Below are 26,875 nucleotides of genomic sequence, written 5' to 3'. Positions count from 1 at the left end.
CCAGCGGGAGGCTAGAGAAGATGAAATCCATCCAACAGAACTATGAATTTGCATAGCTTTGACAGGGTTATGACAACCAGTTATATAGTGTCCAGTCAACCAGCTAGATACTTTCCCAGCCGGGGTAGTCCGTTACAAAAGGTAGACATCCTACATCTCACTTTCAACAAAGTTCCCCTCGGCAGCCACAGTAACATAGTAAAGATCCGTCTCTGCACAAATAACCATCCGCCCTTTCCCAGCAAAGTTGAAATTTGCCGAGGTAGATCCCACGTAAATCTTGCCAAGGAGCTTGCCAGAGGGATTCCATACCTGGATACCATCGCCACATCCGGCGTACACGTTGCCCTCGGAATCACAGTGAATGCCTGTTCGCCGTCAGGATTGATTAGCATATCAAATTCAATTAGGTGCATGTTTAGTAGTGGGAAAGGCTTGGCTTACCATCAGGCGCGCCGGGGCTAACAAAGGCGAAAACCTTGCGGTTATCAAGGGTACCATCCTCCTTGACGTCGAACCGATAGCTGCCAGACCATCATTAGCATTGTCTGTTCTTCACGGGGCTACATTAAGAAAGAGATCTGTTGTATCAACGTACATGGAAGCGGCGCGAGTAAAGTTCATTCCGTAGAATCCATAATTGATGCCAGTATCGGTGACATATGCGTATTTTCCATCGGGTGAGAATGTAAAACCTTGCAATGAAAGTCAACATCGTGCTAACAACCCAGCAGTCTTCCTTGAAGGACATACCGTTGGGATGATCAAATCTATCCGCGACGACGGTCACAGCGCCGGTGTCCGGGTTAAGCCGGTAGACTTGGTCCTGTAGACCTGGAGCAGGGCGGAAATCTTGCACGTAGCCATAGATAGTGTCTGTGAAGTAGACATCTTTGTTCTTAGGGTGAATGGATACATCATTCAAAGAGTTGAATTGACGACCGAAGTAGTTGTTCAAGAGAACTAGATAGACCTCGTCAGCAATCTGTGCTTCATAGTGCTCATAACCTTTTGGCTACGCACCTGTCGTGTTATATGGCTTTTGCGGATTCATGACCCACAAGGCAGGAGGGGTGTTGTTGCCTTGACCTTCACCAGTCAGGATGATCTGTCCTCGATAATTGGTTGCGCCTATTGGTTGTTGGGAGTAAGTATTGAACTATGGGCATGCTCTAGGGGAGGGCTGTGACACACCATTCGGGTTAACCACCATCGGCGACGAGGGAACTGCGGTGACCTTGACGAGGCCGGCCGCATCACTCTTGTTGGAGACGGCCGCTGCGTCTGCCAGAGAGATCTTCTCAATGATGGCCGACTTGTGCAGCCCCGTGCTGGAATTTTTAGCACCTGCATTCTGGACGAAGAAGACTTCCTCCGTCTCTTTGGACCTAATAAAGGCGTCGGAGGTCAGTACTCAGATACCTTCTATAATCAAGCTTGGATCGCGTACCAGACAACTGCCTCGTGGTACAGAGGGTCCTTTGGCGAGTGCGCAATTCGCGTCAGAGTGGGATTTTTCCCGATGATGTTCAGGAACTCCTTGTCGTACACATGGAATGGACGCTTGGTAAGGCTTTCTTCCGTGTGTCCCGGAGACACGAAAATCTGTTGAGAGCGTCAGTCATATCCAGGAACCAGGAATGTTTGAATGTTTGATCGCGCACATTGTCCGCGTTGAATTCACTTGGCGGTTGAGTTGTATTGAGGACATTGAATGACTTTTGGTCAATCACTTGAGCTTGTGCAGGGAGGCTGCTACCATCGGCCTGAGACAGGAGCGATGGCCCTAGAAGGGCTAGAGCAGCCACTAGAACGGATGCAGCGGTCATTCCGAGCAAGTGATGTCTTGTTTCTAGCAAGTAGGACAGACTGCAGGTTTGTTCCAATGCTCAGGCAATGGACGCGTAGAATCAGGGGTAATATTGTATGGACCTCTAGAGAGACGACCTCGAATTTCAGGAAAAAAGCTTGGTATTTAAGGTGCTTCCACGAGCGGGGGAGGCGTGGAGGAGGCGTGGGGGAACCACAAACCTTCACGGTAGCTTGCCCACGCCGATGATGATGTCGGAACTTGTCCTGCTTCCAATGAAGATGATGTGCCCTGCCGCTTCTCCACTGTCCTAAAGGGATTGATTGGAGTCAACTTACCCGCTGCCAGGCTTTTTGAATATCCTTCGGAGTTGGGCCGATTGCCAGCCCCGCAAAATGTTGGAGAATGCGGCAAAAAGGGAAACCTTATTGTAGACATTCCTGTTTGGTCATGGACGGCATTTCGTCGCTCTATCTATCGCAATTCGAGTGTTTTTAATCGTAGGAAAATAGAGGAGTTTTTTTTTACCCGAAGGACGCTATGGGCCTGCACCAGAATCAGCCTATGATTCCTCGCTCACCGCTATTATGAGTGCATTTGACTTGAGAACCCAACAATTGAAGGACATCACGACAGAAAACAAAGGAGGCACTTTAGCTTTGCGGTTACGCTTATGCTGACTCCAGCTCTAGACGGAGTCCAACCCTCCATGGTTTCCCACGTATATTCGGACCTGCTAATTTTGGCCCCCATCTTCGAACGGTAGAATCCAAACTGGACCGCCGGGAATCTCACTCTCCTGTCATACAGCTTCCTCAAGATCAAATCCAAACCGTCTCATAGGCAGTCGGTAGACTGGACAAAAGCCATCAAAGCACAATATCTTCTTCGCACTACTGCTGACACCAATCATGAAACGCTCCATCACCCGCCTGCTCTACATCGCCGCCCCCATCGGCGCAACATCGTACGGTATCCACCGCGGCCTCTCCCACCTAGAACAAAAATACCCCAACCTTCAAGCTTCAGGAAATGCAAGCAAAGCGCTCTTGATACCTGCAACCCCTCAGACTCAGCGTTGCGCGTATACTGACATCTTCGCGGCGCGGGTACCCCCTATCAGCGCTCGAGACGCGCACTCAACCCTCCAGCAAACGAGACCACATCGCCCTCGAAGAAGCATGGGCTCGATCTATGCTTGGAAGTTGGTTGCTTCGAGCGGAAGGGTCTATTGTTGGTCTCTTCACTCGACGGACATTTAGTCCCGGGGATATAGGCGAGCATGGCTTTAAGACCAGCGACGACGGCAAGCCACAGGAATTACTTAACGGGGTACTTTATACACAACGTACCCCTGGAGCCGATGCTGATAGCCAAGGGTTATTGATTGCTTGGTACATGGCTGACGAACCACGGCTATTCTTCGAGAAGATTGCTCGTTGGGGGTATCCGTGGCGTTTAATGACTGGGGGTCGACATGAGATGAGTGTCTCGAAGCCGTATGATGTCCCTGGTCTGGGTGTGTTCGTGGATGTGAGGTTTGCGGGGGCACATGACTATGAGATTGTCGAGGAGGAGGGCGTGAGACAGAAGATTATTCCCGCTTGGGTGATGCGGTTGCATGCGGGTTATGCGCGGTTGCTGCTTGATTTAGCAGTTCGGGAAGTGGTGGATGAGTACGAGAAGGGGAACCGAGGATTGTCTTGAAGATGTTTGGAAGTTTCCCATGATCATCTGTTCCATGCCAGTTTATACATATGTATCGTATACCTCAATCCCAACTCCATACCTATTACATTTCCCTATCACTACTCGGTATACCATCCCACATCCACTCCCCATAATGAACTGCCAATATCACAGCCTCCCCCCCATTACAACTTAAACGCAAGCCGTTCCATGCGACACAACAGACCACCCCCGGAACCCATTATACGGATAGCACACCTCCCAACCATCCGTAATGGATCCCAAGAACGTACTCTCGCCACCAGAGCAATCCGCCGTACTAAACATACATAGGTCGTGCCAATCATCCTCACTGGGACTCTTCCACGACACACTCTTCACATTTGTGGCATTATAGTCAGCCTCCAGTGTTTCGCAGGTCGAATCATATCGGCCATAGCGATGGTAAATGCTTGCGTCGAGGTTGGAGTCCTTCGGGTTGCAGGTTGGGATAGCGGTGTTGAGGAGGCGCAAGTCCCACTATACACAGGCAGTTGTCAATTAGATTTCTATTGTCTTTGGGATATAGTTAAAAGGGTGAAGCTTGTATAGAGTAAACTTACACTCCTATACGCGAGGACCTCGCGGGGAACATGCGGCACGGCGGCCACAGCCATCGCGAAGGCGCCGACAAGTGGGGCACTGAGGAATCTCATTTTGGATGTAGATCGAGTTGGAATATGAGGTTGAAAGAGAATATTACGACGGGCTGGCTATGTACAGAGTAATAAAAACGAATGGCACGCCCGACAAAACGAAACAGAAAACAATAAACTACAATGCCAGGGCAAGCCCTCTTTATAGCCCAAATCTGCACCTGTTCAGCTCAGCTCTGACACGCCCATGCATCTGTAAATGCAGGAAATTGGGCACACTCGGCGGCTCCGCCGCGATCGAGTCCACTCCGATCGTGAAATCGAACCCAGCCCACCACAAGAAAACGTTCCAGACCAGTCCTAAGCCATGAACAAGAACAGACAATGCAACTCTCCATCCAGATGCTTCTTCCACAAGAGGGGGTTCTGCATAAAACGCTCTTGGCTTTCCCCATCCAAACACCACAGCAAGTCCCGCGATTGGCCCTTCGAGACCGGGCCCCTGATGTGTGGCTTCGTTGCGAGACCCTTTTTCGTGGCGACGAGTCAGATGGGCCGGGACCAGGGGGTCGATTGGATGCGATTTGCTTTCGGCCAGGAACTTGGCGAATGGGAGTTCGAGTTGGGTGCTTGGTGTGGGGATTGGTTCTGCAGACACGAGTTGAGACGAGTTGAAACTTCAGACGGGATTGGGGTGGAGTGGTGCGATTGATGCATTTGAAAAGTTTCGATCGACCTCATGCCAATCTGCCAAATTAAGTGAATGCAAACGAGAACGTTGGACTTGCTGTCCATATAGGCCCAAGCAATAGTACCTGAGAGAATCAGTGCATTCCCATGAATCCCTAAGGTGCCATCCAATGTAGATAGGGTCGTGAGATCCGTCAAATACAGTTTTTTGTTTCCATAACATATTGTATTAGGCCTGGGAGCTTTAGTCTGATTATGACATAAGGCCGAGCTGCGTTTTATTCTATATTAGAAAACATCGAATGCTTAGAAACGGCTTCGTATCTTATTAAAATGCAAAGTCGAATGAAGCTTACTTTAACAGGCAGCCATGTCCCTATATTGTTGAGAGCTACAGTGCACGATTTCTATAACAATTTGACTCAAACACAGTATATCACCAAGGCACCAGCCACAAATGTCTCGGTGTGATCGTAACGGTTGTGAACCAGCCTGGAATGGACGACCTGCGTTTTAACTTGATAGCTCTAACATGACTTGTGAGGGTCGGTAACTGGCCGTCTCATAGTACAGCTGGTCCCCCGACAGATTAATAATTTCCCACCTCCTTGGAAACCCAGAATGATACATTTAAACAGGGGAACCCCTGAATGGCCATGGAATACCATATAAGGGCCCTCAATACTATGTTCAGCTCACTGCAGAACACAATTGGATCTCTTCTTTAGCCTGCCCGAAGCTGATCTTAATTCAGCCTCCTTCACTGCTTCTAAGCGAGCTATCCGAGCTTGTGACTCGGCTGCTGCGGCTTGGGCCGCTGCTTCTGCCTTCTCCTTGGCAAGTGCTGCATCTTGAGCCGCTCGAACTTCCGCATCAGCCCGAGCGATCGCCGCTGCTTCTTGGGCGATTTTCCGATCATGTGCTAACTGCACTTCGCGTGCTGCTTTTTCGGCGGCCTCACTTTCAATGGCGGCATTTCTTGCAGCTTCTTTGGCTTCTCGTTCAAGCCGATCGTCTAAAATTAATTTCTCTAGACGCGCAATTGCTTCTTCCGCGGTTGTTCCCGCATTTGGTGCCGGTGATGGCGATGTAGATATGCGTTCTCCAGGATTGTCCCTCGCGGTAGGGGGTTCGGTATATGGCTGGAATGTTTGAGGATAGACTCCTGGGTAGCCCCAGGGATTACCGTAAGGTGGCATTTGCGGTGAAGCATAGCCGTGGTGAAAGTTTTCCTGAGGATCCCTTTGTCTGCTCCAGCGGCCTTGGTGTGTCTGATTTTGTCTGTGATTCCTGGCAGCAAAAGGAAACTTGAAAGTCGGTCCGGATGCGCAGATGGCGACATAATCTGAGACTTCAGCACTGATTTGTCGGAAGATCGAGCGCGCTGATATAACGTATGCATATTTGTCGCCGGGATGACCGAAGGCAACATAGCCATAGAGCTCCTGGTTTTCAGCTCCAACTACCCAGGCTCCACAGTCCCCATTCCCTTTGAACTGATCAGCAACAACAGTACCAGACATAGGCCAAATATGGGCAAGGATCAACTTACGTATATGATCATTAAGCTCTAACGTCCAGACTTCCATAAACCTATCTTCACCTTCTGGTCGTATGTAGTATAGACTGGGAAGTAGAACACCAGATAGCAAAGACCTGGGGGTTTTGACATATACTTCTCGATACTCATCAATATTATCCGAGACAGTGGGGTCGGCAAGTCTAGTTGGATATGGCGCTAGGGTGTAGACCTCCAGGTCGTGCTCCAATTCAATCAATGCCCAGTCTAGGCCAGCTCTCATGCCTTGAGATGATCTTATGACTGAGCCTATTTTCGATCCATCTGAAGTGGATAGATCAAAGCTTCCCGTTTTTGCCACAGTGGTTGTTTCCGAAGGAGTAATAGCATGAGCTATAGTTAAGGCAAATGTCCGATTCTGAGACTGCAGTGTGACCAAGCCACTTATTACCGCTTGATGCGAGGAAGCCACAGATCCAATGGAAATCGATGCCGGTAGGACCAACGCCTGATTCGGTAGGAGAGGCTCCCTTAGGAACACCTTGTACTTGCCCAATGATGACAGTTCAACAAAGGGAAATGATTCATCAACACCAGAGCTTGAGCTTGACTCAGCAAAGGAGGAGCTCCGTTCGGACAACCTCTGCAGGGGAATCTGGCTCCGAGGAAAATTTGTGCTGATGAGTGGCTTGAAGCCCATGTAGTCCACTTCCAGTGACTGCGTCTTGAAAATCTTTTTTAGCTCTTTGCAAATCTCACGATCATTACAGCTGATCACAAATCGCGCTTGTGCTTGCTCTTCATCGAAACCGATCATAAAGATGCCACAGCTCATGATTGGAAGACACTGGCGCTTTTTCAACAACCTTTCTCGCGAATGCTCAAGCAAGTCTGACAGGCGCGCGCAAAGGTCTTTCTCAATGTTGCTTCCACGTTGCTGCCAATAAGGCTCCCAGCATGAGCGGCCATCCACTTTGTTGGGACACCGTTCTCCTGCGGATAGCTTGTAGCCATTGGTAAAGTTGCCATCCTTCTGATTCCAGGGCAATAGATTTCTTATGCGAGGACGAAACCTCCTGTTCTCGTTCTCCGGTGAGGCATCGGAGTGGTATAATTGAACAGCCGCGTCATTGGAGGGATTTAATGCTTGCCTATCATTGCATCTTAGTTTTGGACAAATGGCAACGACAGACATTCCTACCAGCGCAGTGGAAATGGAAGATCAGGAGTCTCGGGGTATGTAGCATGGGATACATCTGGCGAGAATGGGTGAACTCGGCTGGGTGGTGAGGCGGGATGGGGCCGAATAGGATATCCTGGTTGTCTAACAGGGGGAATATAAGGGGGCTGTTGGAAGGTCGAGGCTGGCTGCCTCATGGGGTAAAGACTAGCATAATACCCAGGGTAAGAGGTGTCCTGACCAGGATAAGGGTAGTCGGACATAATGCCAGTGTTGATGTCACTGCTGAACGAGCAATCAACAATCCAGCGAAGTTCCCTTCTTATACGAATCTATGGTCGTTACGTGGGGAAACTACCCCGCAGGCAAATGGAAATGAAGTCGCCGAAATCGTGGATCAAAGGGGAACTTTATAGATGCTTATCCAAAAGTGGCTCCTATACAATTTTAAAGTTTAACCGCGATGGAGCCAGACATTTCTGTCGGGTATAGCATCATCAATGCATTCTTCGGCACCTTCAATGATACTGGTAATCCAACATGCCAGTCTTCTCGGCACCTCTATTTCAACTACCTTCTTGCGAGGAGTCTTGCCGAGAACACCGAGTTCAGTGCATATATTCGAAGCCAGTTGACCCCATACATTATCAGTGATCTTATTCGGCAAATCCAAACAAAGACCCGATGTGAGATTACTGCCGATCTCCTCTACAGCGTTCCTGATGGAAGTGAACGCAAGGAGGAGGCTGTGAACACGCTTCTTACATTCATCGTTCGCGTGTGGCTGATGTGTCGAATTGGTGATTTCCCGGGCGAGCCACGGCAGGGACAGATTTCTGTCCCTTGGCCTGACAACTCGACTCTTTCCCATGCATTGGAAAGCCATTTTCACAGAAGCACTACGGATACACATGAAGAACAGATACAGTTGGAGAAATCCTTCAAGGCTCGTAATTTAGAGCGCTTTGGAGGGATCCGAGTGATCTGGACTTCCAATCTGCCCGACCATCTGCGATTGTACGACCCGTCGGATGACAACCACCCATACCAGCTCCTAATTTTCCACCACGTGAGGCTCCTGGAGTATCATCGAAAGTCCGAGATTTTCCTGATGGTTTAGTGGAAGAGACTCTACAAACCCTCGCCCTGCTGTTGCCCAAATATGATCCGGCGACTGCGACGTGGTTCAAGGTCCAGTTGCAACTGATGGACTATTCCGTGGATCCCCAGGCAGCCAATTGTAAGCCCTTGGAATTATCACAGCGGTCAACTACCCACTTCCGCTACTGGGGGGAAAGGTTAGCAATATTGAAAAACGTATATGATGCCTCGGAGCCTAAAACAGTTACTCAGTGGTGGTCAGACAGAAGGCGGCGTGTCCAGTGGGCAACATTCTGGATTGCTGCTTTAGTATTGATACTCACTGTCTTCTTTGGTACGATCCAATCGGTGGAAGGCGCCCTTCAAGTTTATAAAGCGTACCACCCCTCCAAGAGATAGATTTGTGATCCTCAAGTAGGGCTCAGGATGGTGTCTTCTAAAGCCTTCAAGATTTCATCCTCTGCAATATCGAACTTCTGCTGAATTCTGTAGGTCTACCTGAACCATTTAAGCAATAGAACCTCTATCGTAGTCAGCCCAAACCAATAATGGAAGCAAAGAAGGCGAAAATTCGCTATTGGGCTTCAAGTTCCTGCTAGTGGTTACAAACACGCAAAGCGGCTCGCCGATAGCAAAACGATAAAAAAAATAGAAGGACTGAGAGAGGATTAAGGTGGAGAGATGAACGAAGAACCATACTGAACAATGCAATTATCTTTATTCTATTCAATACCACTCTATTGCTGTCCCAACCAAGTATACATTTGCCAAATACAGTACCTAAGTCCAAGGCAACCAGCATGAGTTAATGATCATCACAAGCAACGGTGCCCTCGGACCCATTACTCGCGGCCACCCGAGCCATTGCCCAGCCGCCACGCTCGTAGCGGCAGACTCTGCAGCTTCTTGGCAGCAGGCTTGATGAACATGAAGAAAGTGACTGTGCCGATGAGCACACACAGCATGTTGGTGATATAATAGCCGTCGCGGCCGACCTCGCACACGCCGCCACCGTTAATGCAGCGATTCTTCTCCGGCTCGAGGGCGCAGGAGAAGGCTGTGGTGACGAGAGCATCTTTGAGAGTGTCGGCAGGTGGGGCGACGGTGGGTGGAATGCAGGTGGCCTCGGTGAAGAGGTCGACCAGCTTAAGGATGAAGTAGCGTGGGAAGGTGCCGCCTAGGTTAGAGACGCTAAATACAAAAAGTTAGCTCGTATTCGAGGAATAGAGGCTAGAATCTGATATAGATAGGAGGAGGGTTACTCACGTTGCGAGAAGAGTCATGTAAGTGCCGCCAATGGCAGGATCGGCAATGCGAGCGTGGAACGCTGAGATGGCCACGAACATCACTGTGTTCATAAAAGTCGAGACCACATGCTCGACAATAACGGTCAACAGATACCAGAACGGTACATCTGTGCCGCTGGGATAGATCATCACGGTGAATTGGGCCAAGACCGCGGCTGCCAAGCGGCCGACAAAGGCCCAGCCCCAAAGCCGCATCGGAGTATACTCGGTGGACCATTTGCCCGCGTAATAGCCGAGCATGATCTCAAAGGGAAAATCGATCAACACGACCAATGCCATGTTATCTTGGCCAAAGCCCTTGTCCAGCAATTTCAAGCTGGTCACGCCGTCATTGGCCTGGAAGCCGATCTTGGCGATCAGGTGAATCAAGATGATAGTTTGGATGTTCTTCAATTTGAGAACACTCCACATGCTCTTGTACACATCCAAGATGCTGTCACGCTCCTTGGTGCGGTCTTCCTTCTTGAGCAGTGCCAAGCACAATGTTACAATGAGATATGTCCACCCCCAGAAGGTCAAGTACCCGCCCAGGGACATCAAGCCACCTTCAGCGGGAACCGCGCGGAACCACCGATTGGCAAAGTCCTTGGAATTGAATGCCAAGAACACGGTATACGAAAGGAAATGGCCAGCTGTCAGACCGACTGTCTGAGCGGTGGAAGCGTAGGAGATGTTTGGCGGCGACATGAGTGTAATCGCCCACCCGTCCACAGCAATGTCTTGCGTGGCACAGAAAAACACCAGCAGGAACCACCAATAGGTAAAGTTCCAGACGCCCGCACCGCCATTGGCACCAGCCTGCTCCATCATCTCACCAATATGACTACCCAAGTAAATCATCGCCAGGCCCGCAATCACCTGCACGGGGGGTGATCCAACTCTTGCGGCGGCCGAACCGCGGGCTCCACACAGCGTCCACGATGGGACTCCAGAACAACTTGAGCGAGTATGGGTACGAGGCTAGCGAGAACACGCCAATCTGCCCATAGGACAGATAGGGCTTCAGCAGGAAGGGCACGGAGCCTGTCGCTAAACCCATCGGCACACCTTGCAAAAAGTATAACACGCATAGCAGGAGGAAGTTCCGCTTATCATTGCGCGGGAGATTGTGAAAGCTGGTCGTCGCGAGGACGGGGGTTTGAGGCACGACGGCAGGTTCATTGTCGAGGGAGAAGTGGGGGTTTTGAAGGACGCGTGAGGTACGCTCGGCGGAAGACTCGGTCGAGGTGTCGCGCTTGCGCATTTCGATATTGGTGTTCATTTTGCCGGTCCCGTTTCCATTCGCATAGCCGTTTTGGCCGGTTGCTACTTTGAGGCTCGGTTTTGAGCGGCGTTTGGAGAGGGTGGCGTTCTTGCGTGTCATTGAAGTCGGTCACAGAGGGGAGCCAGGGTGGCGGAGATGGCGAGGGAAGGTGTGTGCTGGAGGTGTAGTCGCAGTAGATGGGAGATGTAGTTGTGTATTGTAGAAAAGAATCCGCCAGAGGTGTGTCGTAAGAGGAATTGGGCCAAGTCACAGAGTCGGAAGGAGAGAAAGTAAGGTGCTGGAGGGGATCAAAGGGAAGGTGTCCAGATCAGGATACGAAGACTGGGTAGAGGTGGCTTGGGTAGCTTGAAATTACCACGGCAACTTCGGTGATACGTGGGAAGATATAAACGAGTGACCGATGCATGGAGGCCTGGAGATTGGCTGGGAAGGAGGGGGGGAGACAGGTCCTTCAGACGCGAGAGGCATGGAAGAATCCAAAAAGTTTGGGATTGGGCCAGATTTGGGGACGCGCCCGCGGATCGGATCAGGCGCGGAGAGGCAAGCTGGCCTTTGCGGGTACTTCTCCGACTGTGGGGTCCTGACGAACTACCGTTAGTCTGTGAGTCTGTGAGTCCTGTATACGGCCACTTGCAACTGTCTTCAGTAGGGCATGTCTGCTCTGGAATGACTTGGAAGGCCATATTGTGTATATAGAAATAGTAGGGTTAAAGAAGTTGAAGACCCCCAGACAAGCGCCATCTCATCAGTCATACTTGAAAGATAAATTACTGGATATTGTCCAGGCTATCTAAAAAGATAATTCAAAAAGATATCCAGAAAGACCGTATTAATCAAGAGAAAGTTTGGTGAGTATTTAGATAGACCGTTATGCATCTCAAAACGTTGATTACCTGATAGGCCATGGCTATAAGCTTCCGTGGTACCTAGTGACCGCTGGACTAAGTCAGGCCATGATGATAGTAAAGGACGGTTGACGCTGGGCAGAGAATACCGCGTGTCTAAACCCAACTGTTTGCTGATCTTGATTGACGCGATGTATCGGTTCCATCATGTGGGGGGTTCCTTTTATGCTCGCCTATACGACAGCGATTCTCAATTTACCGAGGGTTTAAACGTCTTTTGCTCTCTTATTGTCTCTCCTGTTGTCGCAAGTCCCTATACCTCTATTTCTCTTATCAGTTCGTATTAAAAAGTCACTCCTTTATTCTGATATTGTCTCGTGATTCAACTAAAATATCCAAGCCAGTCTTAGAACTTGTCAACCAGGCTGCTGATGGACAAGGATAGCTATACGACTCGGGTTGTAAAGGGTCTTGGTTAACATCTTGCCCTTGGTTAGTTAGTAAGTGACTAAACTCGCTGAAGCATTATCTGATTCGAAGGCTAGTTTAGAGTCTGAAAATGAGCATTGCAAAGTCAGGACTAAGTGAATCCAATCAGAATATGATATTCGGCTCGTGAAAGTGAAGGAACTATAGGAAGAATCCTCCCTCGGTGATGTAGGGTCACGTGCCAGACAATGTAAACAAAAACACAGCAAATCCCCGCGCATCGCCACAACTGCGAATAACCACAAGACAATTGGAATCACGAGCCCCAAACTATCACAGACACCAAATTAAATACACAAACCCCACGATCCCAATTGCCAATCCACATTTTGCCCCCAAGAATGGTCTTCCCCACACGCGGTGCCTCCGCATCCCCAGACCCGCACGAGCAACAACTAGACACAGACATCCAATCCATCCGCGCAGAGAGTACGTCCTCCCCACCCTCACAACATCATCAAGCAACCCAAAAAGAAAACTAACATTTTCAAGTCCGCACCCTCCAACGCCGCAAACGCTTCCTCGCCTCCAGCCTCCTCTCCTCCGACTCCATCCAAAAACTCATCCGCAAGCCCACGCCAACGCTCTCTTCCATCACCGACGAAGTCTCCCCCCTCGTCCGCGCAGCAGGCAAACACTCCGACTCAAACCACCACCGCATCGCCTTCGGCACAACCGCCTTCCCATTCAAAGATCCCTCGCCCACCGCGCCAGCCGAGAGTCTCCTCGGCGTGCGGATCGACGTCTGCGTGCGGGGTGGGCGATTTGCGAAGCCGTATTATGTACTGCTGAGGCGGGTGCGGATGCGTGGGGAGAAGGAGCTGAGGCTGAGGGTTCATCGGCATACAGTTCCGGCGTTTATTGATATGGCGAGGGTGGAGGGGGTTTATCTGCCGTTTCCTGGGGCTGGGAAGGGTGGTGATCTGGATGGTGATTCTGATGTGGAGGGGGAAGAGGGGGTGAGGCGCGGAAAGGTGGGAGGAAAGGGAGGAAACAAGATCTACGTGGATTTGTGCGTGAATTGCGTCGTGAGTTGATGGCGTGGCATTTACGTGGTGATGCTGTGGAGCTTTTGCGTGAGAAACTGGGGTTGAGTGAGGAGGGTCAGATTGATCCTTCGGAGCGGTTGTCGCCTGAGGCTAGAGGGGGGATTGTGGCGTTGGCGCCTACTGCGGTGGAGGCGCGGTATGTGCGGTTGGAATGGGAGGATGGGCGGGTTGGACGGTTCAAGTTGTCGAATGCAGGTATCGTGGAGAGAGCCGTGGTTATCGGTGACGATGGACGAGATAAGCAGATTGAGGATGAGATGACTGGCGGCGGAGGGAGGGTGGAGACTCTTCTCGAGCGATTGAAAGAGCGCGGTGCCGTCGCAGCATAGACAGAGCATCGTCATGGAGTGTTTTGGATTAATATTTGCTAGGATGGCAGGATGATATATGTGATACCCCCCTGCTCAATGAATTCAATGAAATGATCAAGTTAATAACCCGAGGAATGAATCTCAGTATAAATGCAGTAATTTAAGGTATCTATTTCGCAGAGTCGTAGTATCCCAAGATCGAATGCTATGCACAGGTGGAAACCAAAAAGCCGCCATGCGTAATGTATAGACAGGGTAAAAAATGACAATGATGAACATTTAAATATCCACGCGCAAAAAATGGTGATTACAAGAAGGGTAGTGGGCATCAGGTGGTGTAAAAGAAGACGAGAGTCGCTTTGAATGTTCGGACTAGGCAGATATCGGTCGATCGTCGGAAGCGAGACTCGCAATGCAAGTATTAAAGTCGTGTATATAAGACATTATGCAGGTAACCAGCCACACCCATGCGGCTGGTATGGTTTCACTGCGGGGTCTGGGGTTCAAGGGGAGAGAGCGAGGCAGGTTCAGGCAGACTGGCGGCCGAATCGACAGTCTCATTATTAACGCCGCTGAAAGAAATAGGCGGCAATGGACCGTACGGATGGCCATGGCGGTCCTCAAGTTGTTTGCGCAAGATAGCTTCTTCCAGGTCCCAGCGATGCCGCAGCTCAAGTTTCTTATTGTCCAAAGCTTGGATCAAAGAGGTCTCCTCGAGGCGGTGCTCAGCCTGCAACGAAGTGACGTTCTTGCTATGCTGAGCGCACATATCGTTCAGCTCGCGCTCCATGCGTGCAATGGCTTCCTGCAGCCTGAGCTCCTGGCGATCCCGAAGGACCTTGATCCGGGACTTGTGGAGGGCATCCATCGTTTCGTGGTCGTGGTACTGTTGTTCAAGCTGCTCCTTTTGCTGTCGCGTGAAACGGCGCACAGGCGGAGTGGTAGACTCGGACCCGGAGAAGGAATCAGAGGAGCGCTGCGCTGCTGGTGCAGGTGAAGGCGGGGGACTGGCGTTGCGGAAGTATCCCTCCATATGCTTGATGCGCGTGCGCGAGTTCTGCTTTGCGCGGTCGAATTCACGCTGCTGTTCCATTTCCACGGCGAGCTGGCGCTCTTCCATACGAATGGCGTCCTCGATGTTCTGTTGTATCGTCATGTTAGAGAAACACGACCAGTACTGATGCGAAACGGCTTAGACATACCTTCTCGCGCTTCTCATCCTCCAAGCGCTCATTATCAGAGTGCTGCCCGAAAACAGCCGTCTGGTGTCGCTGCCGGAGGATGCTCAGTGCCGCCTCTTGGAACGCAACGTGCCTATTCCTCTCCATTCGATGCCGCTCCAGCAGTTCGGTCAATTCGGGATCATCCAAGCTCCGCTGAACGGCTTCTTTATCAAAGATGGGAATTTCCAATCTCGGAAGAGACTCTGCCGTGGTGCTCGAGACTGTATCTCCATCGTGGCTGGTTGGCGGCCGGTCTCGCCGAGATTCCAAATAGACATGATCCACCACTCCTCCCTCACCCTTGGAGACCGTGATCTGCGCATTGGGAGGCAACACGACGCTTGACGGTGTGCGCTTCTTGCGAAAGTATATCCGTCCAATGGCATTTTTCAAACTGTGGCGGCGCTTCTCTTTCTTGTCCGCCGAGGCAACGCTTAATACAGAGTTTCGGTGCGTGGGCGAAAGCGCTCCATAATTGTTTCCATAGCTGCCCAACGCAGCTCGACTCTCGCTAGAGCAGTATGATGTCGGCCGTGTGGATAGAGACGCCAGCGATCTCGTACTTCCCAGCTTGATGCGCTCCGAGGCAATTGTGATCTCCGATAAAGACGAGACGACCTCGTCGAGCCCGGAGGGAGACAGGGGCTCGTGAGATGGGGTGATCGACCCGTCGCAGATGGAATTCCGATCGGTTGACGATCCGGATGAAAGCACGGGCGAAGAGAGATCCAGCATTCCAGAGGTGATCGAGGCGGCCAGTGGTGCCGAGGCTTCGATCTCCGGAACCTTCAGACCCAACGCCCGCGCATCATCCAAAAGCTGTTGCGCCCGCGCATTTTCAGCTTCTGTAGAGAGGCCGAGGACCTCTTCGCGGTATTTGTCTTGGTCAAGGAGGACAGGACTCCCGGTCGTCGTTGAGTCCATGATTCTATATACCGGACCGATATTGGCGATGAGCGCCGGGCCAGCGGGCGCGCATGGACTGGATCGGACGGCGGAGAGGGACAGAATAAGTGGGTACGGGATTCACCAGAGGGCGAAACGAATGGACTCGTCCACAGCACCACAGGAACGGTGGACGAGGAGGCGCACAATGACAGCATCCACTGTCGAGCTGATTTGGGGGGAAGGGGGGATATATGCGATTAAGATGAAGAAGGTTCTTGCTGTAGGGAGCGAGCGCAATGCAGGGGGGTTGGTGGTTATGACGGGGGTGGGGGGACAGCAAAACGTAAAGGGTAAGAGTAAGTGTAAAAGGTGGGATGACGGGGACGATAACTCCGGCTGGCGACGGGTGGTCAATACCTTGAAATTTCCAGCCAGTGGATCGGTCGACAACGGTAAGGACAGAAGATCGATGAACAAGGAATCTAGGAGAAGAGAGAGAAAGAGGGAAAATAAAAAAGCAAGGAAACAAGCTGTCCTCATGATGCCGCCGATCCACCGTTCGGTTCCTCCTTTTTTTTTTTTTTTTTTTCCGCTGCCATGTGGTTTTTACGGTTTAATGAAACCGGACCCACGGGGCAATCCTGAAGATTTCCTGCCATGTCTCATGCTTCAGGTGGATCCTCAAAATATTAGCCATCAGCGGGCTGACCTCCCCACTACTAAGCCGACTGGATGCGGGTTGGCAGGGCCGAATGGGTTGAGACACCGGGCCGCTATAAGCGCGGTGACAGACAAAGCCCATGAGATGCGCTTTCTACAGGATAAGATGAATATTCATAAGCAGTATACAACTGACAATAAGACCCTAGATACATGCAATTGCACTGATCAACTCAGATAAGATTGCATAGGGCCATCCTTCTACATGCCGTGCGTAAAAAATACATGGACAGGACTTAGGGTTGCAGAGGCTGGAGCCGCGGTCTCCAGTTCCCAGTTCCAAGGCTCCAAGTGGTCCCCAGCCAGAGCCATGGAAGGAGCCTAACGGATCAGGGACAGGGACAGGAATTGAATCATGGAGAGATAAAGATGCAAGGATGGACATATGTGAACTACCGTACAAAGCATAAGAACCGATATATACCATCAGGATCGGAAAATATACACCGCCACAGAGTCAAAAAAAAGAAACAACAAAAAGGCAAATTCCCAGTTAAGCCTCGTTCAACATGTCCACTGCCAGAGCATATGCCCGATCCCGAGCCTCTCGCTGCGGGGTTCCCGCCCGCGTGCGCTTGTCCCACGCGTGGTTGCACCCAGCCATGCGCTCGCTGACCACATGTCGCCCTGGCAGTTTCTCGAGTTTCTGCGCCAGCTCTTCTCCCTCAAGGGCCAGCGAGTCACCGTCGCAGGTAATCACCAGCAATCGGTGCGGGAATCGATGCAGATCAGCGTACTTGGGCGAGATCCGGGGGTCCCGCTTGTCCATGCCGGGAGGTACGTAACAGCGTGTGAACAGACGCGCGACAGGGATGGGAATCACGCGTCCACTAGGGTCTGGAGCGACCTTGGTCGCCGCGTCAGGGGCCAGATCTACCGGAGGATAGAACGCGATCAGCGAGCGGAAGGTGTTGGGAGGGAAGAGCGTGGCTGACGCTGCCAGCACGAGGTTTGCCCCGGCGCTGAATCCGGAGAGAGAGATTCGCGACAAGTCGAACTCTTCAGTCCGACTCATGGCGTATTTGATGGCATCTTCGACATCATTTAGCGCTGCTGGGAACGGGTTCTCTGGTGCCAGCCGATACGGCACATCCAAGACAGTGTATTCGGTGTTTTGGCTGATCGTTTGACAGAATTCCACATCGCTACCGTGCAAAGGAGTAGGAACCCGCTACCGTGGAAGTTCACCAGTACCGGCTTTGGCCCTTTGGTGGGTTTGGCCGCGCGATACACATGGATCGTGATCGTCCTCCATGGGTCGCGCGATCCAATGCGCCGAACTTCATCTGGTCGGGGTACAGGACGGCCTGCGATGCGGCTGCCCAGTGCTGTGATGGACCGTAGTAGGATGGCGAGAGTTTTGAGGTAGCAATATGTTAGGATAGAAAACATGTTGATACTGGAGAGTGAAGAGGAGAGAGGGGGTCTGCTCGAGCCTCGAAGGACCCAAGAATGGCTGCCTCTAACCAAATGGACTGAGCCGAGGCAGACCCATTGAGAATAGGACCGGGTGCGGGATGCCGATCTTCTGCAGCGGCCAGTGCCGCTGGGGTATTAAGCCTAACCTGACCGACGATAGCCCACCCGTGCAACACGTAATGCATTATGTTGTCTAGAACTTGAATCAAAGAGGCTATTGTTGAGCGTGTAGTAAGAAGAAGGACATTCAATAATAGTTGTGGGATCCTTGGAAGCTGGTCAGATCCTGCCAAGGGGGGATGTTTGTGGAAGAACTAGCTATTCTCTCTATACATTGTCAGTATGGTTAGCTATACTTCATAGATATGACTATTGCTCCTTTGCATACTAGGGAAGAAACGGCGGCCCACTTGATCGTATACGAACATGAGCTCCAACTCTGTACCACCTAAAAGATATAAGAATGTATGTGTTAGAGATGCCTGATAATGGAATTACCCAGCTTGTCTTTCTTTCGGCTGCCAGACACATGAGAATTCCTCTTTCCTTCAAATAGATAAAATAATGGAAGTTCCCTTTTCGCCTTTCTTTTGCAGTCCCTACTTTCTACTTCAACATCATCTACTTTCATGTCGTGTTCCCAGTGGTGCGTCAATATTATGCAGATGTCGTGGAATTAGTCCTGCTGTCTAATATCCCGGGCCTCAAGGAAAGCTTATCTTTAAAGCCACGATGCAGACACGCACCTCACCCACCAATCAGACTCCGCAGTCTCTGTCGTCACTCTCCCTCATCACCTGCTCGCACCTCATCCTTTCATGGTCGCTCTTCCCTAGATCTCAAATTAAGGACGACTTCAACGGTAACCCGAAGAAAGCGATATCTCGGTCTCGGAGGGGAATACTTTTGGGAGCTGTTCTTGACTTAGTGACAGCAGTTCCATAATCTCACCAGCTGTCCGTGGATTGACTCCGCTTCACAGGCGACCAGCACCCGCAGCCGCCATGGCGACCAAGACGGATCCGAGCCACACCAACTTCACAGTATTCATTCGTCTGCCATTTCCTAGGGGAGACTTTGTTGACCCTCCGCCCGTATGTGGCCAAACCCGCGCAAACCATCGACCTCTTGCCTCATGTACTGACCTCGTCAGGTGGAATGGAATGCGGCGAAAGACCAGGCATTATGGGACATTCTTTCCCGCCCGTCGAAGGGAGATGGTATAGACTGTATGTCGACGTATCCCCCGAACATCCTAAAGAGGCGATACTCTTTGTTCTTTCTACGTTCCTGATAGCTAACAGCGTAATAGGGAAAGCCCTGTATCTATACCTTGGCCTGACAATCCGCGTCCACATAACAGATGGGGCTAATACGTCTTCTATAGGGCAGACCATTTTGATGTCACTCTACAGTTCTTGCTCCAGCAAGCGGCATGGCTATATGACAGACAGCTGTCCCAGGTACGCGCGCAGATGCGCCGGGTACCTCCAGTCCAGTCGAGCTCGCCCTCGCCAGCACCCGGATCGGTCTCTGGGAGTACAGCTTTAAGTGCGAATGCACCAAAAGGTCTTGCCCCAACCGGTATGTCATCCCACCATCCTTAGTCTGTTGCTTGGCTCATCGTGTATACGTAGGACCCCGGGGTCCTTCCCGGCCAGTATCTCAACAGAAGGATGTTCCTCAGCGAGGTAAATCTTGGCTCATCATAAAATGCTATCCAGGCAAGCTAACAGTCTCTTTAGCACCCAGCGGCCGTCGCACGAGCTCTACGTCCACGACTACCATCAACCAAGCTCGCCACTCTCGAGACTCTTCTCGCAACGAGACCCCGACAGAAGGCAAGGAACAACGATGGGAGAACTTTGTCCGACGACCATCGGTAACCAGACGAGAGCAACCACAGACTACCTCTTTCATGCGGTCGCCGACCCTCGAAGAAGAGGACCTCAGCTCCAGCTCCACAGAGTCCGACTCCGAGGTAGAAGAGACACGGAGAGTGCCACGGTTCAGAAAGTTCGGCAAATTTTCCACCCAACGCATTGGCCTGCAAGACGACGCAGACGATGATGAAGACGATACTCCCGCGTTCCTCCCTCTGTCTCGAGAGAATGACCAGACGCCGCGAGATCGACCCGGTGAAGAGCTCAGCGCAACTCTCCGCCTAGACGCAGAGCGCGCTGCAGCAGCCCGGCGACGTATGGCCGACAGAGCTGGCCATAGACATCCCGTAGCTACTGAATCATCCACCAGCTCCATGAGCTCCGGTGCCCCAGTGAGCTTGACAAACAGCGATAGTCGACGCCTCGGTCAACCTGCTTCTGCACTAAGTCCCCATCGCGCCGGGGAAGCTCCCCGCCAAAGCCCTCGCAAGTCTACTACATCCGGAAGAGACGCAAGCGATGGCACCCCCAGCATGGGGAGTAGCTTCAGCGACCTGGACGGTGAGTTTTCTATTCTTGACAATTTTTGCGCTCTCGTTGCTGATTGAAGCATCATTAGACGCCAGCGTTACACAGTCTGCGTTGGAAGAGGCCCTGCTGAGCAATATGCAGCATGGGGGTATGGCTAGTCGTATGAGTACGATCAGCCAAGCTTTGCGTAGTCGCTACTTGCAATGAAATATCATGAGGGTCACTTTTCTTGTATATAAGTCCCTCAAGTTCATCTTATCTACGTTCCGTGTGTCCCCGCGGTAGCTCGCCTCCGAGGATAATTAAATGGCTTGGTTGCTGGCATCATGAAAGTTCCGACTTGCATTTCCGAATGCGGTAATATATCTCCTCATCCCAGTCTAAAATGCCATATTTGACCAGCACCCTTTCCGGCATTTTCATCAACACACATAAATTGTCACTATGCCCACCTTGGATCAATACAGTTGAAAATTTACACCTTGCCTTTCGTATCATTCACATCCGTAGGCCCGAAAGAGTGCTGCGATGTACTCGGTATTTGACCTCCCACGGTGAAGCCCACGTGACCCCGCCGGATGCAGGAGCCTCGGCATCGGCGCCGCCCACCAGTCACCGCACCAGTCGACCAGCTATGCTTGCCTGTTGATTCAACCGACTTCTCAACTGGTCTCCAAATCCTCCCGCCGTCTTGGATCGGACCAGCGGCAACGCTAGCACCAAAATAGCACCTCCGATCTTCGCCGCCTTCAAATTGTTGGCGGGGTCTTCAACGTGATTGCTGGAAGCTTCAACAAATTCCCAAGGCGGTACGCGGTGCTATAAAGCTATCAATACCAGCGTTGTGACAACTTCGTGACAGTCGCAGACTCGTGCGTCACATGTGAACGATTAATTGGCTATCGCGCGACGCTGCTCTCCTCGACGACATCACCGGTCGGCGGTCGCATCCTTCCTATACCCCTCCATTTGCGGCGGCACCCTCGGCTTCTAACTTGCGACGCCGGTGCTTTGTGACCGAGCTCCCAATCTCAAACCTGCGACATTCTGTGTCACCTACACATCCAGCATGACCTCTTCAATCGGCGACATGGAGCCCGCGGAGGCAGAGTCCGCGTACTTCAATGAATACCCACCTCCCAAGACCCTCCCCAATCTGGAAGCACTGGCCCGCGCCTTTATCGAGCGCCATGTCGAAGCTAACCGGCGAGTGGTCCTGGTGACATCTGGTGGAACAACGGTACCTCTGGAGGCGCAAACAGTGCGATTTATCGACAACTTCTCCGCCGGTACCCGTGGTGCTACCTCCGCAGAGTACTTCCTCGAGCAAGGATATGCGGTCATCTTCCTGCACCGCCAGTACAGTCTCCTGCCGTACTCGCGGCATTACAGCCACTCCACGAATTGTTTCTTGGATTTCATGGACGAGGCTCCTCCTACCTCCGAATCTGAAAACCCCGACCATGGCCGTATCGTTGTCCGCAGCGAATACCAGGATGAGATGCGCGATGTGCTCCGCAAGTATCGTTATGCGAAGCAGAATAACTTGCTCCTCTTGTTGCCTTTCACCACCGTTTCGGAATATATGTTTGAGCTGCGGTCATTAGCAAAGCTGATGCGGCCGCTTGGCCCCAATGCACTCTTCTACCTCGCGGCGGCAGTTAGTGATTTCTTCATTCCGCGTCATCGCATGGCCGAGCACAAAATCCAATCTTCTGAGATTCCAGCCAACTTCTCAGATGAAAGTGCCGTTGCGTCGGACGAGGCCGTTGCGTCGGACGATATCTACACCGGCGAGAACGAACCTGAACCACCCAAGAGCGGCAAGAAGCTGGTCGTCAACCTCGACCCTGTCCCCAAGTTCTTGCACCGCCTTGTCGACGGCTGGGCCCCCGAGGGAAGCATGGTCGTATCATTCAAGCTGGAGACAGACCCTTCGCTGCTTGTGTATAAGGCCAAGACCGCACTCCAGCGGTACTCACATCACCTGGTCATCGGTAATCTGCTGTCAACGAGGAAGTGGGAGGTTGTTTTCATTACGCCAGACCCGCCATATGAGCGATGGATTCGCGTCCCCAAAGCTCGGCGCAGCAAGAGTATTTCTGGCGTGGAGGATCAAGTTGGACTTGCCGAGATCAAGAAGGGTGGTTCTGCGACAAGTGCGGAGGCAGAACAGCCACCGTCAGAACACTCTGGCAATAAAATTGAAATTGAGACTATCATCATCCCAGAATTGGTCAAGTTGCATGAAAATATGATCAAGAAGAAGACAAATGCGTCATAAGGACATGCGTTATATGGAAGCAGTGCTGGATGGTCTGCCGGCGAGGTGCATGTTTCAGCTATGAAAATTTAATAAAAGCGAAGTTTCATTCAATTGATGCGTGATTAAGAATTGTATTTTACCGGAAAGAATTCAGACAAATCTCGCTCTGTGGCTGTAAGTTGGGCATCTTTCTTCCTATCGCCCAGCGTAAGCGGCCAGACTATCAGTCGACCTTGGGCAGCCAACGGCATCGGGACACACAGTGGGTGCGGAGGACGAACAGGGGGATCTAACATCTGGGCCCGCGCCTTGAGCCACTCAGCTTCGAGTGCTAACTCTGATTTTATTGATTTTGTTCCAATAAGATGATGGCATTCGTACAGCCGCGGGGGGCTCAGAAGAGGGCGCTAAGCCTCAGCCGCATGGAGACGGAGATGAAGTCCCTACTTCTTAGCATCGATATCCGGTCCTCTTCTCCGCTCGCTTTGCACTGTCTGACTGAAGAACAATCCGGAAGATACTTAAAACATCATGGCTGAAGTCATCGGGATAGCATCGGGGGCTATCACCTTCGCAATAGTGGTAGCTCAATTCACCAAGTCTATCATCACCATCAACAGTTATTGCAGCCAAATAAAAGATGCACCGCACGATCTCCGAATCCTTTTGAACGAACTTGAATTGTTCGGGTTCATACTTACTGATATCGAGGAGGACCTTGCCAAAGAAGAAGTCGCATGCGCTTTGGCGAAAAACAAACATGTCACGAAGAGCCTCGGGTTTTGCAAACAGGCCGCTGAAGATTAAGAGTCTATTACAATGGAATTAGCTCCAGAATTCTCGTCACCTGGTCGTATGAAGAGGTCTTATGCATCTGTGAAAATTGTTCTGCAGAGAGGCAAAATTGAAAGACTCAAGCAGAGACTCCAGACCGCAGGTCAACTACTACAATTATCTCAACAGTGTTATACCAGGTTGCTTTCCAATCCGTTGGTCTCAGACGTTATTTTGACTCGTGTGTTTCAGAGCAGTACTGCAGATTCAGCCTGATTTAATTGCTGCACGATTAACACCAACACATCCTGTGAAACCAGCATGCGGTACCCACACCAACCTGTCTGTTCAATAATTCAGACTGAACACGCTGACCATCAATAGAAACTCACCAAAATGTCAATACGATGACACCCCAGTTTCAAAAAACACTACGCAGCCTCAACGTCGGCAAAAAGGTTACCTATGGCGCTTGACCCTTCCTTCTTGGATGTCGTCCAAAGCATTAGATTTAGCAGGGATAAGAGTCCCTGCTGGCTGGAACTGGTACATTCGAGTCTACAACTTGATTCCAAGACAATCAAAGGTGGTTGATATAGTGATCAAAAATGAAATTGTAGGGCTGCGAGAAATTTTCGCATCGAAACAAGCCTCGCCATTGGATCGTATACCTGTCAGTAACTTTCTTGGTGATTTGCACTACGACAGATATCTGCAGGGTGAAATGACATTACTCCACGTAGGTTTCATCGGTTCCTTTGCCTTTTGAATGTAGCTGACGTTGGAACATTTTCAGTATGCTTCTGCAAGGTCGTCTGGCCAGGAGGTCATCGAATTCTCATAGAGCAAGGATGTGATCCCACGTTGGGACCCTTGATCGTAGGAACCGCCCTCACAATGACTGCCCTCCAATACGGTGGCCTTTTAGATGTGAGTTTGAGTCTATTTGAGCAACCATTATTGAGAGCCTTACTGCCAAGGGCCGACGACTCACTATACGACCCCGAGGGGGTGGCGACTGGGGGTGTTTTCAGACTTTTCGGTGGAACATCAGAAGATTTTCTACTTTTGCAACAGCAGTTTTGTCCCTCGTTCTTTGACTTGCCCACTTGGGTTCGAATGGAAGTGGCTGCGAATATCGCCATTGTTGCAGGTGATAATGCTATCTACGTACCCCAGACAATTCGTACCGTGCTCGGTGGGGATATTAGAGAAATAACGACTCCCGACTTAAAGGGTTCAGATGCTCGAACCTCTTTATTGAATTCTGTCGCGACCCGAATAAGCAACTGCCGGGCTGCGATCCAACGACATAATTTCTTGATTGAGGAAATTCCACAATTGAGCAGTCACTTCTGGAATTACTAGAAATTGATAAATACTGGAACCGGCTATTATACGATCTGCTGGACACTGATGTGAACACCGATATCAACCTTGACGATCCAACACCATTTGTTTGATTTCTTATTGGGTATATCCATTGGTGGGTTAATAGGAGTGAGACGAGAGATTGGAACCCAGTTATTCAGTCATGGATGAGAGATCTCAAAGATCTAGGAATAGACTTGCTCGAATTAGGCCGAAAAGAAAGAGAGGCTTGGGATAGTGACCGAATTGAATGGCTATTGATGCAGAGGGGATGGTCGCGAGATTGGGATGGCCGGAATTGGACATTGGTCGGGTTCCATATGGTCCATCTCCCGAGGACTGGTTGGTATGGATATACGAATGGAATCAGTCTTTTACTGAGTTTTGGGATCTGGTGGAAGGGCCCAGTCGGTCGATTCCAGGTGCATGGCCTGGAGAATAATCCTGCAAGGTACAGAACGTGTCTACTTATAATATGGAAGTATTGTCCAGACTCGACACGTTCTTAGGTGAACTAAATAAAGAAGCTCGTTTCTTCCATTTGGTGCATTGCACGGTTCAAGGTTGGGTAGTCAGGTAAAGCCACAATTATCTCGTCGCCCACATAGTTCCATGCTTTTTGAAGTGCGCATCCAGGTTTTCAGGGGTTCGAAAGGTATTGACCGTGGGATCGGCAGCTATGCTCAAGGGGCCGAAAAGACAGGTTTGCATGAAGTAGATATTCTGCTGAAATCCCTGTCTACTCTATCTATAGCCATGCAGAGGAATGGCAGCTTAAGCACATAATATATGAATCGCTTCGAATAACACTCTTTCTAGAAGGTTTTGCCTGTCCTTTTCTAAACGAAACATAGCATACTTACATTCCAACCAGTCCGAGTTACGGCTCAGGGGGGACAACCCTAAACTTAGAAGGGACCAGTAGCTCCCTAATTTCCGACCCCACTCAGTGTTACGACATACGCCCAGACCCACTAATTGAAACCAAAAGACCAAGTATGTCAGAACGCTATTTTTTGGCACGACCAGGACCGATACAGTGCGTCTCGAAACTGGTGCACCCTTCTACACTCTTCGAGAGATACTCTAGACCCACCGCCAAGATACACTAATCTATTTTAGGAGTTTTCCGGAGTACCCCTGTCAACGTGTACGTATATTGCTGCTTATATAGATTACACATAATTACAAGCATATATTCGCTATTCAATTCAATTCATCTGCTACCTCCGTGCCCCTCCTCTAAAATAGCCTTCCTCGGGAGGCGCATCTTAACAATTAATTATAAGTAGTCGAATTAAAGATAGCTCCAAACCTAGCTCCTTCTAAGCATAAGCTTATCTATAATATAATCCTCAGTAGAGAACTATCTATATCGGAGATAGTAGAGGCTACTAGCTATAACAGGAGTACTATCTAAAGAATCTCTTCTAATATAAGGATATTTAGCAGCATCACAGCACCGCCTAATAAAGGTAGACGACCCCGTAGTATTACTCTAGTTATACTCGAGGCTTTATACGATTACCTACTTGGAAACCTACCTTATACCTTAAGTAGATAGCGGTTTTTCTATAGGACGAATTCGCTCTTCTCGCCACGAAATCGAGTATTAGCCGAGCCCTTACGTCTAAAGGCTAGTCAAAAAACACTACCTACGTGTTATGATGTTAACTACTTGCAGGGTAGTAAGCCTGTCAACTAGGTAGGAGAATGAAGCACTAAGTCTGATGGGAACAGAGACTGTTTCTTGCCCTTCCTAAGCTGCTTCCGCTAGCTATATTTATAACTGATCTCTCTCGTAAAACAGGAAGAGGTAGAGGATACTTTGACGAGGAAGATCAGAAGGCAACACGAGATGGTGTAACAAGAATATGCAGAAGGCTTCCTCTGGGTTAGGCGCCAGAAAGG

The 26,875-nt window shown here is 50.5% G+C and overlaps 13 protein-coding genes across 13 annotated transcripts; 7 read left to right on the top strand and 6 right to left on the bottom strand.

Moving 5' to 3' along the window:
* Positions 1-150: 150 nt before the first annotated feature.
* Positions 151-1,829, bottom strand: N7458_001475 (SMP-30/gluconolactonase/LRE family protein; the record flags this gene model as incomplete). The annotated part of the gene is made up of 8 exons (XM_056904858.1): positions 151-368; positions 445-524; positions 599-695; positions 754-963; positions 1,024-1,131; positions 1,195-1,388; positions 1,451-1,605; positions 1,665-1,829. 8 exons carry the CDS (start codon positions 1,827-1,829, stop codon positions 151-153), a joined length of 1,227 nt encoding a protein of 408 aa, XP_056768965.1.
* An 892-nt stretch (positions 1,830-2,721) lies between these two features.
* N7458_001474 (uncharacterized protein) lies at positions 2,722-3,517 on the top strand (the record flags this gene model as incomplete). Its single annotated transcript, XM_056904857.1, has 2 exons — positions 2,722-2,777; positions 2,881-3,517. The coding sequence occupies 2 exons, from the start codon at positions 2,722-2,724 to the stop codon at positions 3,515-3,517; spliced, it is 693 nt and encodes a 230-aa protein (XP_056768964.1).
* Positions 3,518-3,691: 174 nt separating this feature from the next.
* Positions 3,692-4,194, bottom strand: N7458_001473 (uncharacterized protein; the record flags this gene model as incomplete). The annotated part of the gene is made up of 2 exons (XM_056904856.1): positions 3,692-4,018; positions 4,102-4,194. The coding sequence occupies 2 exons, from the start codon at positions 4,192-4,194 to the stop codon at positions 3,692-3,694; spliced, it is 420 nt and encodes a 139-aa protein (XP_056768963.1).
* A 1,325-nt stretch (positions 4,195-5,519) lies between these two features.
* Positions 5,520-7,178, bottom strand: N7458_001472 (uncharacterized protein; the record flags this gene model as incomplete). The annotated part of the gene is made up of 1 exon (XM_056904855.1): positions 5,520-7,178. The coding sequence occupies one exon, from the start codon at positions 7,176-7,178 to the stop codon at positions 5,520-5,522; it is 1,659 nt and encodes a 552-aa protein (XP_056768962.1).
* Positions 7,179-7,986: 808 nt separating this feature from the next.
* On the top strand, positions 7,987-8,643 carry N7458_001471 (uncharacterized protein; the record flags this gene model as incomplete). The annotated part of the gene is made up of 1 exon (XM_056904854.1): positions 7,987-8,643. One exon carries the CDS (start codon positions 7,987-7,989, stop codon positions 8,641-8,643), a length of 657 nt encoding a protein of 218 aa, XP_056768961.1.
* An 823-nt stretch (positions 8,644-9,466) lies between these two features.
* N7458_001470 (SD08430p) lies at positions 9,467-11,294 on the bottom strand (the record flags this gene model as incomplete). Its single annotated transcript, XM_056904853.1, has 3 exons — positions 9,467-9,815; positions 9,891-10,789; positions 10,842-11,294. 3 exons carry the CDS (start codon positions 11,292-11,294, stop codon positions 9,467-9,469), a joined length of 1,701 nt encoding a protein of 566 aa, XP_056768960.1.
* A 1,576-nt stretch (positions 11,295-12,870) lies between these two features.
* N7458_001469 (uncharacterized protein) lies at positions 12,871-13,907 on the top strand (the record flags this gene model as incomplete). The annotated part of the gene is made up of 3 exons (XM_056904852.1): positions 12,871-12,958; positions 13,022-13,557; positions 13,611-13,907. 3 exons carry the CDS (start codon positions 12,871-12,873, stop codon positions 13,905-13,907), a joined length of 921 nt encoding a protein of 306 aa, XP_056768959.1.
* Positions 13,908-14,373: 466 nt separating this feature from the next.
* N7458_001468 (uncharacterized protein) lies at positions 14,374-16,036 on the bottom strand (the record flags this gene model as incomplete). Its single annotated transcript, XM_056904851.1, has 2 exons — positions 14,374-15,030; positions 15,092-16,036. The coding sequence occupies 2 exons, from the start codon at positions 16,034-16,036 to the stop codon at positions 14,374-14,376; spliced, it is 1,602 nt and encodes a 533-aa protein (XP_056768958.1).
* Positions 16,037-17,213: 1,177 nt separating this feature from the next.
* On the bottom strand, positions 17,214-18,112 carry N7458_001467 (putative esterase/lipase; the record flags this gene model as incomplete). Its single annotated transcript, XM_056904850.1, has 2 exons — positions 17,214-17,891; positions 17,915-18,112. 2 exons carry the CDS (start codon positions 18,110-18,112, stop codon positions 17,214-17,216), a joined length of 876 nt encoding a protein of 291 aa, XP_056768957.1.
* Positions 18,113-19,143: 1,031 nt separating this feature from the next.
* Positions 19,144-20,760, top strand: N7458_001466 (uncharacterized protein; the record flags this gene model as incomplete). The annotated part of the gene is made up of 7 exons (XM_056904849.1): positions 19,144-19,233; positions 19,293-19,368; positions 19,452-19,461; positions 19,527-19,723; positions 19,777-19,830; positions 19,885-20,583; positions 20,642-20,760. The coding sequence occupies 7 exons, from the start codon at positions 19,144-19,146 to the stop codon at positions 20,758-20,760; spliced, it is 1,245 nt and encodes a 414-aa protein (XP_056768956.1).
* An 862-nt stretch (positions 20,761-21,622) lies between these two features.
* Positions 21,623-22,837, top strand: N7458_001465 (phosphopantothenate--cysteine ligase CAB2; the record flags this gene model as incomplete). The annotated part of the gene is made up of 1 exon (XM_056904848.1): positions 21,623-22,837. One exon carries the CDS (start codon positions 21,623-21,625, stop codon positions 22,835-22,837), a length of 1,215 nt encoding a protein of 404 aa, XP_056768955.1.
* Positions 22,838-23,350: 513 nt separating this feature from the next.
* On the top strand, positions 23,351-23,626 carry N7458_001464 (uncharacterized protein; the record flags this gene model as incomplete). The annotated part of the gene is made up of 1 exon (XM_056904847.1): positions 23,351-23,626. The coding sequence occupies one exon, from the start codon at positions 23,351-23,353 to the stop codon at positions 23,624-23,626; it is 276 nt and encodes a 91-aa protein (XP_056768954.1).
* A 12-nt stretch (positions 23,627-23,638) lies between these two features.
* N7458_001463 (uncharacterized protein) lies at positions 23,639-25,413 on the top strand (the record flags this gene model as incomplete). The annotated part of the gene is given in 6 exon segments (XM_056904846.1): positions 23,639-23,834; positions 23,851-23,935; positions 23,954-24,332; positions 24,404-24,941; positions 24,962-25,050; positions 25,126-25,413. Coding segments are annotated over 6 exon segments (1,575 nt in total), but the record flags the coding sequence as incomplete, so codon positions are not given.
* Positions 25,414-26,875: the final 1,462 nt, after the last annotated feature.

The sequence above is a fragment of the Penicillium daleae genome (assembly GCF_028827525.1).
Source record: "Penicillium daleae strain IBT 16125 chromosome Unknown utg000002l_segment0_segment0, whole genome shotgun sequence".
Classification (NCBI taxonomy): domain Eukaryota; kingdom Fungi; phylum Ascomycota; class Eurotiomycetes; order Eurotiales; family Aspergillaceae; genus Penicillium; species Penicillium daleae.
The sequence above is the reverse complement of the archived record's forward strand: the minus strand, read 5'-3'. Positions and strand labels throughout refer to the sequence as shown.